The sequence below is a fragment of the Leucoraja erinacea genome, chromosome 11 (assembly GCF_028641065.1).
Source record: "Leucoraja erinacea ecotype New England chromosome 11, Leri_hhj_1, whole genome shotgun sequence".
NCBI classification, from domain to species: domain Eukaryota; kingdom Metazoa; phylum Chordata; class Chondrichthyes; order Rajiformes; family Rajidae; genus Leucoraja; species Leucoraja erinaceus.
Genome location: NC_073387.1, coordinates 29507484 through 29523776, shown reverse-complemented (window position 1 = coordinate 29523776; position 16293 = coordinate 29507484). Strand labels below are relative to the sequence as shown.

Below are 16293 nucleotides of genomic sequence, written 5' to 3'. Positions count from 1 at the left end.
GCCTTACCAGTAGCAGGAATTTACTAGATATCCACCCTCTTCAGCAACCCAGGTAGCTAGCTCCTTTGGTGTTCAGCCTAGGAAACAGGAGGTTTCGTTTGAACTCTATATTAAAATGGTGGAAAGAGCTATACTGGAAACTGCTGCCGTTTCGGCTATAAGTTTCTTAATCTTTTCCAAGATGACGACTGAGCATTCCCCCTTTTGTTGCAGGACAAAAGCAAAAACAGAGAGCAGACTGATCCAGGCTGAGAGAGCTTTTATCAGAGTTTCAACTAACCATGCAGCTGTTAATTACTGCCCTGTGGGTACAGCCACCAGTCCCAGACAGATGGTTTCCTGCTAGCATTTCAGATTGCTCAGTTTTGTTGGTCACTGTCAGTGCTGCTTCTATAAACTATTTTACGACATTGCGGAATGTTCAAGAAAAACTGGGTTTATATCATCCAAATCCTTTAACCATCTTAAGGGGCTGTCCCACTGCGGCGACCTAATTGGCGAGTTTGGAAGAATTTAGGAGAGTTTGAAAAAGTGTCATGTTGAAGACCTCCTTCGACCTCCTTCGACTATGTTGAAGACTAGCTTCGACTAGCTTCGGGAAAACTGGACACCGAATAGTGAAGAGTGAAGACGACCTCCTTTGACCTCCTTTCGACTATGTTGAAGATTATCTACGACCACCTTCGACTACCCTCGATTACCTACGAACATGTCGACCTACTACGACCTACTTCGACTAAACCTACGAGTAAAAAGAAACAGACGATTTTCTCCATGGGGACCTTTTTTTACTCGCGGGCATTTTTCAGCATGTTGAAAAGTACGCCGCGACCTAGCTGAGGCCTCAAGTATGCGGGGACTACTCTCGAGCATGAAGGAGTTATAAAGACCTTTTACGACCTCATGTCGACCATGCTGCGAGTATGAGTCGAGGGCAAACTCTTCTAAACTCGCCAATTAGGTTGCCGCAGTGGGACCGCCCCTTTTTGATTTCATGATTGCGGGTCCCCTGCACTGAATTTACTGTTCTGAATTTTACATTTGCTAATCTATTCAAAAACCATAAGACAGTGAATCCAATTTTCTCCCTCATCCCCCTTCACTTTTCCATCCACAGTAAATCATCTGAGACTGTTATACATGCACTTAATAAAAGGATGTGCTTGGAACACAGAGCAAAATGGCCGTCAGGCTGCAGTTATCCCCCGGCCTGGCTCGACCATAGCAGCTGGCGAGGGAAGCTGCTGAGCCTGGCCTCTGCTCACTCCAGATGACTGGAGAGTCAGAGAGTGGAGGAAGTCACGACAATGGACGCAAGGACAAAGGGCTGGTGAGAGGATCCGGGGTCTTGCCTTCAGTGCCCTCAAGGTCAGGACACAAAGGCTGAAGGTGGCCGGGCAAAGAGAGGGACAGTTCGCTGGCCAAACTGGTTTGAGGCGACGACTAGAGACCCTGCTGTCAGGTCAACAGGCCTTCATGGCCAGCTGCAGCTTAGACTTTCAAACTGGCACCAAAACCTGGTGACTCTTGTATACGGTCTCAGAGGGTTATTTCTATACATTTCGTACGTAATCTGGGATTATCCTTACGTATAGTGATAATTTACTAAACTGTACACAAAAAAAAAAATCACCATACAGTGCATGTGATAATAAAAAACCATGAACCATAAAGACAGGCGACTACAGATGCTGTAAAATTGTGCAAAAAAAAAGTTCTGGAGAAGTTAGCAGACCAGGCAGCATCTGTGGAGGGAATCGGAGAGATGATGTTTTGGTTTCTTTAGAATGAAGAGGTACAGTGTGGAAATCTGGAGAGGCGAGGGGAAGGGCTGGAGCAAGAATTAGCAAGGATTAGGTGGATATATGTGAGGAGGGATAATTGACAGATGGATGGAGATGGTAACTAAGGCTGGAGGTGCAGTGAGGGAAAGTTGTGCAGATGTGGAATCTGATAAGAAGGAAGATGGGCAGTTAAATGTAGAATGAAGGAGGGATAGTGGGGACAAGGCAAAAAGAGGAGTAAAAAGAAAATGTAGGAATGAGGGACGGAGGAGGGAGAGATGGGAGATGAGTTGAAAGAGTAGGGGAAAGGAACTAGGTAATGGGGCAGGAAATTGGAAAGAGAACACAGGAGAAAGGGGGATGAGGCAAGTGGTGATCTGAAATTGGTGAATTCAATGTTCCTTGTGTGTAGGAAGGAACTACAGATACTGGTTTATACCAAAGATAGACACAAAATACTGGAGTAAGCAGGATTAGGTAATAAGCGGGAAGTGAACCCCCGGAGATTCTGACCTGACACGTCACCTATTCTTTTTCTCCCGAGGTGCTGCCTGACCTGCTGAGTCAGCACGGGAGTCAGCATTGAATCTTGGTCACTGGAGCTCTGAGGCTTTGCTACTGTGCCTTCTGTAGTTGAGACTAACTTTCACTAACTATTTATTGTGCAGTCTTCAATCTCTTATATCCTAGTAGCACAAGGTGTTCATTACCGTTATGGTGCTAGTCACATCAAGCACCTTTGCACAGATGTAGTTTGATCCCATTTGTTATTAATATCACTTACCCAAATTCTCTCCTAGCTTCATTCAGTTTTTCTTGCCAGTATGCAACATGGGGGGTTCATCACAATAACCAGGTCTTGTTTTATGTTTCATGCTTACTTCAGTTTATTTGGCCCTTGTGATAGCCCACAATGAGTGGCAATGAGGTGACATTGGGATACATCCAAATGTTGCAACCATAAACCATAGCGGCTTAGGCTCATTCAAACTTACAATAAACTATGCTTCAGGAATGATTAGCATTCCAACAATAATACCTGCAGTCCGTGGCATTCACCTTTATGTATTCTCCACCCACAGCATGTACACAGCTCCAACCATCACCTTATGTCAACTAGTACAATTTTTATTTTTGTAGCATATTAATTAGCATTTTTAACAATCTCAGTGCTCTTGTGCACTGTATGGTGATTGTGCATACAATTTGTGTATAGTAAGCTCCAACAGACAGAAAAAACCCACAATGAATAATAAATGTTAGCAATAATATTTGTGGAATAAATGTTGGTTGCAACACCAAGGATAACTTCCCTACTTTTCTTCTAAATTAGTCTTGGAATTGTTATTATGTCCATCTGAACGAGCAGAAAGCCTTGGGTAAAATATGTCATCTAAAGGTAATAATTTGAAATAAAGCTCCCTTCAGATTGTTTTTTTAAATATGCCCATCTCTCTCCACTACCTGTCGTCTGGTGATTGCATCATTTCTTTGTGAACCACTCCCTAACCCTCCTTCCACTCTCACCGTCCTAAAGCAAAAACCTTCAGAAAGCTGGAAATCTCAAATGAAAGCATGCCAGGCTACATTCGGGAAGAGATAAATAAAGTTAATGTATAAGGTTGATGACCATTCATGAGAATTGTTAAAAATTAGAAATAAAAGTTTAAAGTTGCAGAGAAGGGCAAATATTTTTGGAGTGGGAGTTAGTTGGAGAGAACAAAAGGCGTGTGAACAGGTTGAGGCCAAGAGAGATCATGACATAACTGGTTGCACTGGCTGAATAGGAGGGGTGAAAACTGGAGAGGTGCAATTACAAACAGGTGATAACATACGACATCTGAAATATCAAATAAGAGAAAAAAAAATCCAATCACTGGAAATGTGGTATACAAGATTAGATGTTACTCTGAAACCGTTGAAGTCAATGCTGTTGTCCTGGAGGTGCCAAATGTTAGCTTGAGGTGCTGTTCCTCAAGCTTATGGGAAGCTTTGTTGTAACAGTGTAGCAACAGAATGAACCATTTGAGACAGGCATGCAGCCTGAACAGAGATGCTCTGCAGAACAGTCAGCCAATCTGTATTTTGTTTCCCCAATATGAAAGGAGTCACATCATGAACACCAAATACAAATGCTACAAGTCCCTAATGATGCACAGGCATGAGCTAAGAGGCCAGGAGTGCAGTAATTCAGAGATGTGTTACTGAGATCCACTCATTCCTGTGTTGGGAAAATGAATCCCATGAGATGCATATCACTTTCACTCTCCATCCCACTCCCAACCCTTTTTGGATTTCTACTCTACATCTATGAAACTCATGAAAAGCTCCAGCAACAACTTTTCATCTAATGATTTGGCACATTGCAGCCTAAATATGACAAGGATGGGGGGGGGGGGGGGGGGGGGGGGGGGGGGGGGGGGGGGGGGGGGGGGGGGGCACCATCGAGTCAAAGAGCAAAAAGGCCCAACAGAGGATGTACTTCCTGCAGCAGCTGTGGAAACACAACCTGTCACAGGCAATGATGGTCCAATTCTATACTGCCATGGTAGAGTCTGTCCTCACCTTCTCCATCATAGTCTGGTTTGGCTCAGCCAACAAGCACGACATCCGGAGGCTGCAGTGAATCGTTCGATCAGCTGAGAAGGTTGTTGGCTGCAACCTCCCCCACCCCCCACTGACGAACTGTACACTGCAAGATCATCTCTGACCCCTCTCACCCTGGCCACAAACTCCGTGAAGCACTTCCCTCTGGAAGGCAACTCCAGACTGTCAAAGCCACCACAGCCAGACATAAAAACAGCTCCCCCCCCCACGAGTACTACTCAATAACCAAAAGTATGTAGCCTCATTCTGCTCTGGTATTTTATTTCATTCACATGTTTAAACTATAATGTTTTATTACTAATGTTTTGTGTCATTCTTAATTGTTACTGGATGTCATGTTTTTACATGCGAGCGGAGCACCAAGGCATACTTGACCAATAAACGTATTCATTGCGATAATTAGTAGGTATGTTACAAAACCTACCTGAATCGTCATTGGGAATCTGCCCTCAGCCATGTCGGCGATTTTGGCGCTGTTTGGAGGGGGCGGGTTTAAAACGCGATTTTTACTAGGCTGTACTAATCGCACATGTTCAGCCTAGTAAATCATTAACGAAAAATCGCTGCAAGACCCGGTCGCAAAAGGTATTATTAGTTTTATAGGCCTCGATAATATAGTTCTAATAGTTTTAAAATTATTGTTTCATTTCGCAACCTCTCGCAGCCCCAGGGTTTTATAGAGCAAACAATTAAAGGTATGTACCTTATTTTTACATTAAATGGGGCATATATATAACCCTATATATCAAATTATCTATAACGAATAGTTCATTTTGGGCTTTTTATATCCCGCAGTATTTTTCTCGGCATTTGAGGGCACTAATCCAGCGCTATGTCAACATTCTAAACCAGCGCGTTCCACATGAACCCACTAGAAAGCCGATTTAAATGGGCATTCATTTACAGCAATTGAACACTAAATTCCTTCCATTTGGCCTATAAATTAATGTAAATTAGATATAAAAATCATGTTATATTGTGAATTATTTGTGAATAATCTTTGGACACTTAGGCTATTTAAAAATGTTAATCTTTCCTTAAGAAATGGGCGTTTGACTATCCAAGATCACAGCTTTTTTGTAATGTCCATTGAAAATCAATAGGGAACAAGATGCTAATTTCCGAGTATGAAAATGGTCATAACTTTTTTAATACTTGAGATATGAAAGTGAATTTGGTGTCAAATTAAACTTATTGTTATGCTTTATCTGATGGGATAAATTGCAGACTTGATTTTTTAAATCTCAAAATTTTGTAACATTGCTATAATTAGCCATTCGTTCAGATTTCTTTCACTCAATCACCACTCTCTTCCCAGCCCCCGCACACAGCCATCATCACCCTGCATAAATTGTGGTATTCACTAGCCTTCATTGCGTGTGTCATTCAATCCCTCTTTAAAAAAAACCCAAGGCTCTCGGATCTGAAATGGTAACTGTTCCTCTTTCCACAGATCTACTCGACCTGCTCAAGGCTTCCAGCATTTTCAGTTTTGGTATGGCACGTGCAGATTTTAGAAAATCTCACTCTATTCTGTTTCCTCTCCCCTTTTCTTTGTAATATTTAACTTTAAAATAATGTTTAGAAACTAAATGTCCACAGTTAACATTGCACACTCTCTCTCTCCACAGATGCTGCTTAACTTGCTGTCGGAAGAATAACTTCAGGTTAAGTTATCACCCAGCCTCAACCCCGCAAAACGTCTCCTACTCACATCTGCCACAAACATAAATTGTGGTATTCACTAGCCTTCATTACGTGTGTCATTCAATCCCTCTTTAAAAAACCCAAGGCTCTCGGATGTAGGAATAACAACAGGTCCACCATGTCTCCGCGGTGAGATAAACGCTCTTCTATCGAAGCCGTTCCAATTCCTACCGCCCCGGTACTAACAACCAAAGATCCTATCGCTATAGGATCTTTGCTAACTACTTGTCTTCCCGGTCCGCCCGGTCCGCTTTTACCACAGCCCCGCCGCGCCCCACCCCACCTTCCCTGTGCCTCCCCAATGGCCCCGCCCCCACCCTGTCTCCCATCTGACTCCCGCCACTCTCACCCCGGACCACGCCCCCCCCGTAGCATCTGTCCCCGCGCCCCCATCCTCATGCCCCGCCCCTTTGGTCCAAGGCCCTATGTGCGGCCCCGTTCTTCCCCTGGCCCCGCCCTTCGCCCTCCGCCCCTGGCCCCCCCCTGTCTCCAATCTGGCCCAGCCCCTCCTGCCCAGCCTTCCTCCGGCCCCGCCCCTTGTCTCCCATATGGCTCCGCAACTCCCGCCCACCCACCATTCCCATCCCGCCCCTTTCCCCGGGTCTCCCCCGCCTGGCCCCGCCCCTCCAGCCGGCGCTGGCAGGCGTGCTGTTGACGCATGCGCTGAATGTGCCTCCGGCGGCTGGCCCGAGCTCCACAGGCTTGTGCTTTGCTGCGAGTTGAGTCCGTCGCTTTGGCTTCTCCGGCATCGGGTGCACCGTCTGCCAGCCGCGTCTCTGGCACCCTTCCTGCCGTCGCTTGCAGGGCGGGGGTCCCTATCGCCCGGCCGCCGCCGGATGCCCGTGCGCTCGGATTGGAAGGGCCTCTTTGTGTGGATGGGAAGGATGGAGCCGGAGGAGCAGTGGTGGAAGGGGCAGCTGGCCGGCGACATCCATCAGGCGCTGAGAGTCAAGGTCTGCGCTCTCACCTCGGGCAGAGGCACGGGTGGGGGTTGGACCGGGTAGGTCGTTGATCTGCGGCTCGGGGGCTTTGTAGCGGGGTCCGGCCGGCTGGCCGGGGCAGCGGAGACCGCCGGTGCTCGGCGGCCCGTTATGATTAAACCGCCTGCACCTCTAGCCCGGCCCGAGCCATTTAACTGCTCCTTTTGTTCAGTGTGTCTCTTGGAAAAGTTTCACAACTCGGTTGTTTTGCAGCAGGGCAGGTTACTCGGGCGTTTGTCTTTGTGCGCATGAAGTTGCCGATTGACTCTTTTTAAACTCATTCAAAGCCAGCGTATGACGAACGTTATAAGTTTGAAGTTCCCTCCGGAGGTTCTCCCACCTCCATACTAATGCCAGTTGCTTAAAGTCCTTTTATTGTGGTCGGTTGGTTAGGGTGATTTTTTTTATTGGGTCCTTATTCGTATTTAGTGAACGCGTAAACTAATATTTGATCGGTGAGCTTTATTACTGATGGAAATCAATTGTAGGAGCTGTTCCTTTGTTTCAAAGTTCAAAGTTTGTTATTATTTTTTTTTAAAGTGACATTAAATAAGTGATATGTTGAATCCAAGGTATTTCATAATACAATGTGAATGTAATCATAGTGGAGCTTTTAGATGGTAAAACAAGTGCAAAATGGCGATGTTTTGGCCAACAACTATTTGATGTCATAATATAGATTACTGGCTTTTTAAACCAAGAAATTTAATTATTTCAAGTTCTTCAACTTCTTCATTTCTTGTGACTTGTACAGAATCTTAAATCTAACTGAAAAAAATGGCTGTATGAAACTCCAAGTTAGTTATTAGAACTATATCAATTACTGTCCGTTTCAAGATGAAACTTTAAAAATCTACATTCTTCCAAATGGATATAGAACTGTAGAACAAGTAAAGCCACGTTTGTCATTGAATATTGAAATAATGTCATTTGTTATATTAATGCCAACCCCCCTCAAACCCACCTACGTTTAATTTGTGAAGTCTCTCAGAAACTTGTATTGTGGCATTTTCCAAAGCTAAACGTAGAAATAGATGTTTGAAACCAAATAGTTATTTCAAAACTGCAAAGTTAAATCCATCAATTTATGAAACCAAAGTAATTTAGTGAGTTCTAACCAGGTCTTCACATTTAATTTGTGAAATTACCAATTTAGTGAAACTTTAATGTTTTAAAACTTTGAATTAGAACCTTTTCAAATTTACCAAATTAAGTTGTTGATTTAAAAACAATCTGGGTTGGATATAGTTAACATCGCAGAAGCTGCCTCCACTTTTGATGTATAATTCAGTGAAAACATTTGGTTTTCAAATCTGAATTTTCTTGAGTGGGAAACAGTCATTTTATTTTTAAGATTCCAATTTGATATTCAAATATAAACTGTGGGGAAAGTAAATTCAGTGTAGTTGTTAAAACAAATATGTTTGGCTCTTTTTATCTCACAAGGAGGTCTAAATGGGTGATAGAAATTGAAGAGATGCTGGAAAACAATTGGAAAGTGGTCAAATGGCAAGCGTGAATTATTTTTCCTTTTTTTGTTCTGTTGGGCGTGATTGCAACCAGTTAGACTGCTGTCTGAAATGTGGCTTTTTTATTTACCATAATGAGGGTCACCTGTAAGCATCAAAGTTCTGGCTTCACCAAGCTCAGCATGCAGCTGTTCACTCATTGCCAAATGTGCCGTTTGACACAGACTCTGAAAAGCCTGGAGCTTAGTGGAGCGTGCCCTGGTACTCTGCTTGGGGGTTTGTGCATTGTTTTTATATTGAGGTTTTCCTAGCACAGTGACACACCTCCCAATGGCTAGCTGTGCTGTGCAATTTTTTTTCTTCCTTGTCTAAATCCTATGCTGACAACTGTTCTGTATTTTTTTTTAAATTGTACTTTGTTGCTAAGCAGCCAGACCTTACTAGCAGGTGGTAAGCGAGAGCTTCTAGGTATTCTTTCTATCAAGACCCACACACTTGACGCCGTCTTTTCTTTTCCCTGCTCTTTGGCATTGTGTGTATAGGAACTGAAGCTGCCTGTCTACAAGGCTCATTCACCACAGATTGGCTTGCGCCGTTATTTTGCTGACCTCCTCGCCATCCTGAGCAATCGCTTCCAGTTATGCCCCACAGCTCGTCACCTCGCTGTTTACTTACTAGATCTCTTCATGGACCACTACGATGTTGCAGCAAAGCAACTTTATGTCATTGCTCTTTCTTGCCTCCTTCTAGCTAGTAAGTATGATTTTTTTTTTGATTTTTTTATTATAAATTGGGTTGAGTTAAGTTTAATTTTGAAAACTGAGTTCCTGGGTTTTATAATGTCAGATCTGTTTTAAATTTGCAGATGATCTGCATTGCTTATGTAAACAATTGTCATTTTGTATGTTTGCCTTTCTGAATTATAACCAATTTGAACACTGCATGACATTGGTGCACTTTGCTCATTTTGAGGGCATTCAAGACAACAGTTTCTACCTTAACACATCTGGAAAATATTCAAAGATCAATTTTTGACAGTTTTTGAGTAAAATTTTAATTTTCAGTCAAGTTTTTTTTGGATGCAATTTAGAAGATTTAGGACCCACTGCTATTCAATTATTCACAGTGCCCTTCATAATGTTTGGGACAAAGACCCATCGTTTATTTATTTGCCTCTGTACTCCACAATTTGAAATCTGTAATAGAAAAAAAAAATACGTGATCAAAGTGCACAAAGAAAGATTTTATTAAAGGCCATTTCTATACATTTTATACATTTAGAAATTACAGCTGTATTTATACATAGTTCTTCTTCCCCCCCCCCCCCCCCCCCCCCCCCCCCCCCCCCCCCCCCCCCCCCCATATTTCAGGGCACCATAATGTTTGGGACACATGGCTTCACAGACGTATGTAATTGCTCAGGTATGTTTAATTGCCTCCTCAATGCAGGTATAAGAGAGCTCTCAGCACCTAGTCTTTCCTCCAGTCTTTCGATCACCGTTGGGAACTTTTATTGCTGTTTATCAACCTGAGGACCAGAGTTGTGCCAATGAAAGTCAAATAAGCCATTATGCGACTGAGAACCAATAATAAAACTGTTAATCGAGACATCAGCCCAACCTTATGCCTACCAAAATCAACTGTTTGGAACATCATTAAGAAGAGAGAACACTGGTGAGCTTACTAATCGTAAAGGGACTGGCAGGCCAAGGAAGACCTCCACATTCGATGACAGAAGAATTCTCTCTATAATAAAGAAAAATCCCCAAGCACCCGGCCGACACATCAGAAACTCTTCAGGAGTCATTTGTGGACTTGTTAATGACCACTGTCCACAGAAGACATCATGAAACTGCGAGATGCAAACCACTGGTTAGCTGCAAAGATAGGATGGCCAGGTTATAATTTGTCATCTGTGAAACATGGTGGTGGGGGTGTTATGGCCTGGGCATGTATGGCTGCTGAAGGTACTGCCTCACTTGTCTTCATTGATGATACAACTGCTGATGGTAGTAGCATAATGAATTCTGAAGTATATAGACACATCCTATTAGTTCAAGCTCAAACAAATGCCTCAAAACTAATTAGACGGATGTTCATTCTACGCCAAGACAATGATGCCAAACATACTGCTAAAGCATCAAAGGAGTTTTTCAAAGCTAAAAAAAATTGTCAATTCATGAGTGAACAATAACCTGATCTGAACCCAATTGAGTATGCTTTATGTGCTGAAGAGAAAACTGAATGGGACTAGCCCCCAAAGCAAGCATAAGCTAAAGGTGGCTACAATACAGGCCAGGCAGAGCATCACCAAAGAAGACACCCAGCAACTGGTAATGTCCATGAATCGCAGAGTTCAAGCAGTCATTGCATGCAAAGGATATGCAACAAAATACTAAGCATGTCTACTTTCATTTACATGGCATTTCTGTGTCCCAAACATTATGGTGCCCTGAAATGGGGGGGGGCTATTTATAAACACTGCTGGAATTTCTACATGATGAACCAAAATGTATTAAAATGGCCTTTAATAAAATCTGACAATGTGCACTTTAACATAATGTGATTACAGAGGCAAATAAATAAATGATGCGTCTTTATTCCAAACATTATGGAGGGCTCTAAGTTTTCTGTTGTGTGGTATGACTGCACTCACTAAATTCTTCTTTTAGTAATGGCATGGTTTCAGAAATGGGCACGTTTGATCAGTTGTCTGTGTCTCTTTAATGTATGTTTAAGAGATGTATTTGATTTAAATGGACATGGCATAGAAGGATATGGCCCAAATGCAGGTAAATGGGACCAATGTAAAAGGGCAAAAATGTTGGCACGGATGTTATGGACTACTGGTGCACTTTCTGTTCTGTATACCTCTTTAAAAAAAATCTTGTTGGATTATAATATAACATTGCTATTTGATGCAATATTGCTTTGATTCATGTAAAGTTGTGTAGAATTACTGTCCTATGCAGCAATTTCTTTGGGGAAATCTGTCAATTGTTTATTTTGACAGAGAATATTGGTTTGCTCGTACTGTCTTTTTCCTATTTAACAGCCCCAATCTATCCCACCTCTCTTAAAGGTATTTGATTTGCTCTGGGTGTTAGTCTTCTACAGCTTTTCACTGTTTCATTTTCCTAAGCACCTGGTCTATATTTATCTGTGAGGATGCATTACCTTTCATGATAGTTGGGCACGGTACCAAATTATTCCCCAAATTTAGTTAATGTCTCTCAAATAGCGGAAGACATGGGTCAAGCCTTCTTAATCCATTTCTTTGCAATGCTTCTGTCATTCCAGTTTAAGATATCAGTCTTAGCTCAGAATCTGAAGGTTGTGGGTTTGAGCCAAGATTCAGTGTTTTAATGTAATCTAACACTGAGGAAATGCCAGCTTTGCTATCTTATGAATGAGATAAGTTTGTGTTTCTTTGGGTGAACAGTGTGTTCCTTCTGACTTCTGAAAAAGAGTAGAGGGGTTTATTTAAACAATTATTTCCAGCTTATTATTCAAAACAGATATTTTGATGGTTTATCTCATTATTCAGGCTAATTGGCCATTGCATTTTTTTCTCTTTCTTTATATTGACTACTGTATTTCCCGTCAATGAAGATGCACCTGCGTTGCAGACTCACCCCCATTTTGAGTTGCTACATTTTGAAAAAAGCTGGTGGGGCATAGAATTTCTCACGCTCAAAACAAAATATATAAATAAATAAATAAAAATCAAACATAAAGAAAGTAACAATTCAATTTACCCAATGCTTCCAGATCTCCTCCATTCTGAATGACTGAATGGGTGGGGGGGGGGGGGGGGAGAGGAGGGTGGCGGCAGGTGGAAGTATGGTTGGAAAAATGAGAGCACACCGGGACAAGTTGAATCAGTTGTGATCTTATTGAATGACAATACTAGTTCAAGGGACCAATTAGGGGGAATAATTCATTTAACAGCTTGTGGGGAGTCAAGATTCAAGAGAGTTTATTGTCATGTGTCCCTGACAGGACAATGACATTTTTGCTTTGCTTCAGCACAACAGAACATAGTAGGCACGTATACAGAACAGACCAGTGTGTCCATATACCATTGTGTAAATATATACACACATGAATAAATAAACTGATAAAGTGAAAATAAACAGATTATGGGCTATTAATGTTTAGAGTTTCGTCCGAGCCAAGTTTAATAGCCTGATGGCTGTGGGGAGATGAGTGTATGAGTTTTTTTTTTAGATTGTCAGCATCTGCGGCTTGCCGATGACCAATGACCATGGTTAGGCCGGACTCGCTTCCTATCCCCCATTCAAGAACAAGGGCTTTCCATTTTAAAACCTCTCGAGTTGCCCTTGGCTGAACATCTGACAGAAGTATAGAATGAAGGATATCTACGGAACACGGTCAGGTAGAAGGAGTCTGAAGACTGCAATGACCAGGTTCAGGAATAACTGCTTCCCCTGAAGGTAGTGGGGAGATGAGTGTATGGCCCGGATGATGTGGGTCCTTGATGATGCTGTCAGCCTTTTTGAGGCAGCGACTGTGATAGATCCCCTCGATGGACGGGAGGTCAGATCCGTTGAAGGACTGGGCAGTGTTTTCTACTTTTTGTAGTCTTTTCCGCTCCAAGTTTCCGAACCAAGACACGATGCAACCAGTCAGCATGCTCTCTACTGTGCACCTGTAGAAGTTAGAGATAGTCCTCCTTGATATACCAATTCTCCGTAACCTTCTCAGGAAGTAGAGGCGCTGATGTGCTTTCTTTATGATTACATTGTCGCGGCTCCCAAGGGTCGCGCAATCATAGTGTCGAACCCCTCGGCACAGGAGTGGTTCAGTCCGGAGGCGGCCCTTAGCCAGAGGGTTTAAAGGCAGGGGTTTGGGTGCCATCTCTCTCTCGTTTGGTCTTCGCTACAACCGGGAGGAACATAATAAAAGGTGCCTCTCAAAACACTGGACTTCGTGCTTCCTTTTGAGACCCACGCACTACATTGGTGACCCCCGACGCTCCATTGGCGTCACGATGGAGAGAAGAGAAAGCCCTACCTCCTCACAGGCTGGCCCGGCCCTGTCTCTGGACGCGGTCTCCGTGAAACTGCCCAACTTCTGGACCACCCGGCTGCTCATCTGGTTCCAGCAGGCGGAGGCCCAGTTCAACCTGCGGGGCATCACGGTCGATGACACCCGCTTCTATTACCTGGTGGGGGCCCTTGACCAGGACACGGTTGAAGAGGTCATGGACTTCCTCGCAGCCCCCCCGGACACTGATAAGTATCTCGGCCTTAAGGAGCTCCTGCTCCAGATTTATGGCCCAAGCAGGATGGAGCGTGCTGGTAGGATCCTGCATATGGGGGGCCTGTGCGACCGACGGCCATCTACCCTCCTAAAGGAGATGGTGGCTCTACTAGACGGGCACACGCCGTGCCTGTTGTTCGAGTACACCTACCTGCATCTGCTGCCGGCCTACATCCGTCTGCAGCTCACAGACGTCTCCTTTGCCGACCTCAGGGCCCTCGGGAGGCGCGCGACGTGCTGTGGATGGCGCGCCCTGATGACGTCAGCGCGCTGGCCATCAGCAGAGACGGGGTCGCGCTGAGGCCGACGCGCCCTGATGACATCAACGCGCTGGCCGCCGACAGGCGTGCCGATGACGTCACCCAGGCAGCTCCCGATTTCCTCCGGTGGGGCGGGGGAGCTGTGGAAGGAGTGACAGCTCCAGCCCAACGGCCCGCACGATCGCCCCCCCCCCCCCCCCCAGCGGCAGTGAGGGGTACTGCACCTGCAGTCCAGCGCCAGCAAGCTGCAGGCACCACCAGCAGGAGCAGGCAAGCTCCAAGTAGCACCAACACGAGGCGCTGGTGCTATTTCCATCAGCGTTGGGGTGCTGCAGCACGACAATGCCGCCAGCCATACACGTTCCCAGGAAACGCCTGGGCCAGCTGCCAATAGTCCCCGCGGCGGCCGGCCAAATTCACCGCCTTTTCGCCTGGGATCGGAGCTCCGGGACCCGCTTCCTCGTGGATACTGGAGCGGAGCTCAGCGTCCTGCCCCCTTCGCTGGCCGACATTTGTTCCGGTAAGCGGGGGCCCGTCCTCACCGCGGCGAATGGCAGCCCCATCCACACATATGGAGTGCGCATGGTTCCAATTGTGTTCGGCTCCTGCCATTTCTCGTGGCAGTTCACCATTGCCGACGTCTCCCAACCATTGCTCGGGGCCGATTTCCTCCGGGCGCATTCCCTCATGGTGGACGTCAGGCGTCAGCGTTTGGTTAACGCCGCTACGATGGAGCCGATCACGTTGCATTTGTATCAACCGGTGGGACGGCCCTTGGCGTCCGTGGACTCCCGCTTCGCACGGATCTTGGCCGCGTTCCCAGACATTCTGACCCCACAGTTTCGATCATCGACCCCAGCCACGGAGTGGTGCATTTTATCCAGACTACAGGCCCACCACTCCATGCACGAGCATGCCGACTGCCGCCGAATAAACTGCGTCTGGCACGGCGGGAATTCCGCACAATGGAGACCTTGGGGATTGTCCGCCTTTCGAGCAGCCCTTGGACATCCCCACTCCACATGGTCCCTGAGTCGAGAGGGGGCTGGCGACCTTGCGGGGATTACTGACGGCTGAACGCCGCAACAACAGTGGATCGATACCCCGTACCCCGTATCCAGGACTTCACCGCCCATTTGGCTGGGGCCACAATTTTTTCAAAAGTGGATCTGGTACGGGGTTATAACCAGATCCCGGTTCACCCGGATGACGTACCCAAGACGGCGATCATCACGCCATTTGGACTTTACGAGTTCTCTCTGATGCCGTTCGGCCTCAAGAACGCTGTGCAGGCCTTTCAGCGCCTAATGGACGGGGTTTGTCGCAACCTCGATTTTGTGTTTGTGTATCTGGACGACATCCTGGTGGCCAGCCGCTCGCAGCAGGAGCACTGAACCCACCTTCGGCAGCTCTGTCAGCGGCTCAGCGAGCATGGTTTGGCCATCAACCTAGGCAAGTGCCGTTTTGGGGTAACCGAGATTCACTTCCTTGGCCACCGCGTGACTGCGGAAGGCGCGGTTCCCCTGCCTGACAGGGTCGACGCCATCCGTCGGTTTCCCCGCCCACGCACGGTGCGTGGCCTGCAGGAGTTTGTCGGCATGGTGGCGTTTTATCATCGTTTCGTGCCATCCGCGGCCCACATCATGCGGCCTCTGTATCAACTTCTGGCGGGTGGGCAGAACAAGAACGTTGAATGGACCCACGAGGCAGGGGCAGCTTTTGACGGCGCGAAGGAGGCCCTTGCTCGGGCCTACTGCTGGTGCACCCGCAGGAAGATGCCCCGATTGCTCTCACGGTGGACGCCTCGGAGTCGGCGGTTGGTGCTGTGCTGGAGCAACTGACGGGTGGAGGTTGGCGGCCCCTGGCCTTCTTCAGCCGGCACCTCAACCGTGCGCAGACAAAATACAGCGCGTTCGATCGCGAGCTCCTCGCTCTGTACCTGGCAGTGCGCCATTTTTGCTACTTCCTGGAGGGCCGCCCGTTCACCGCCTACACAGACCACAAGCCGCTCACTTTCGCCCTGGCGAAGGTTTCCGACCCCTGGTCCGCACGACAGCAGCGGCAATTGGCCTACATATTGGAGTACACAACATCCATCCGCTACATCGAGGGGAAAGAGAACCGGGTGGCCGACGCATTGTCCCGCCCCGCTATCAACGCCGTGTTCGAGGTGGCGCCCGTAATTGACTATTCTGCTCTG

At 46.1% G+C, this 16293-nt stretch overlaps 1 protein-coding gene across 3 annotated transcripts in view; it reads left to right on the top strand.

Moving 5' to 3' along the window:
- The first annotated feature begins 6680 nt into the window (after positions 1–6680).
- ccnjl (cyclin J-like) overlaps positions 6681–16293 on the top strand; it is an 80378-nt gene continuing 70765 nt past the window's right edge. Inside the window, exons 1-2 of one of the 3 annotated variants that reach the window (XM_055642952.1) lie at positions 6681–7098; positions 9090–9300. In XM_055642952.1, coding sequence (XP_055498927.1) covers positions 6766–7098; positions 9090–9300 — 544 coding nt within the window. In that variant the 5' untranslated portion in view covers positions 6681–6765. The remainder of the gene's footprint in view (positions 7099–9089; positions 9301–16293) is intronic. The other 2 variants (XM_055642950.1, XM_055642951.1) reach the window with 2 other exon arrangements.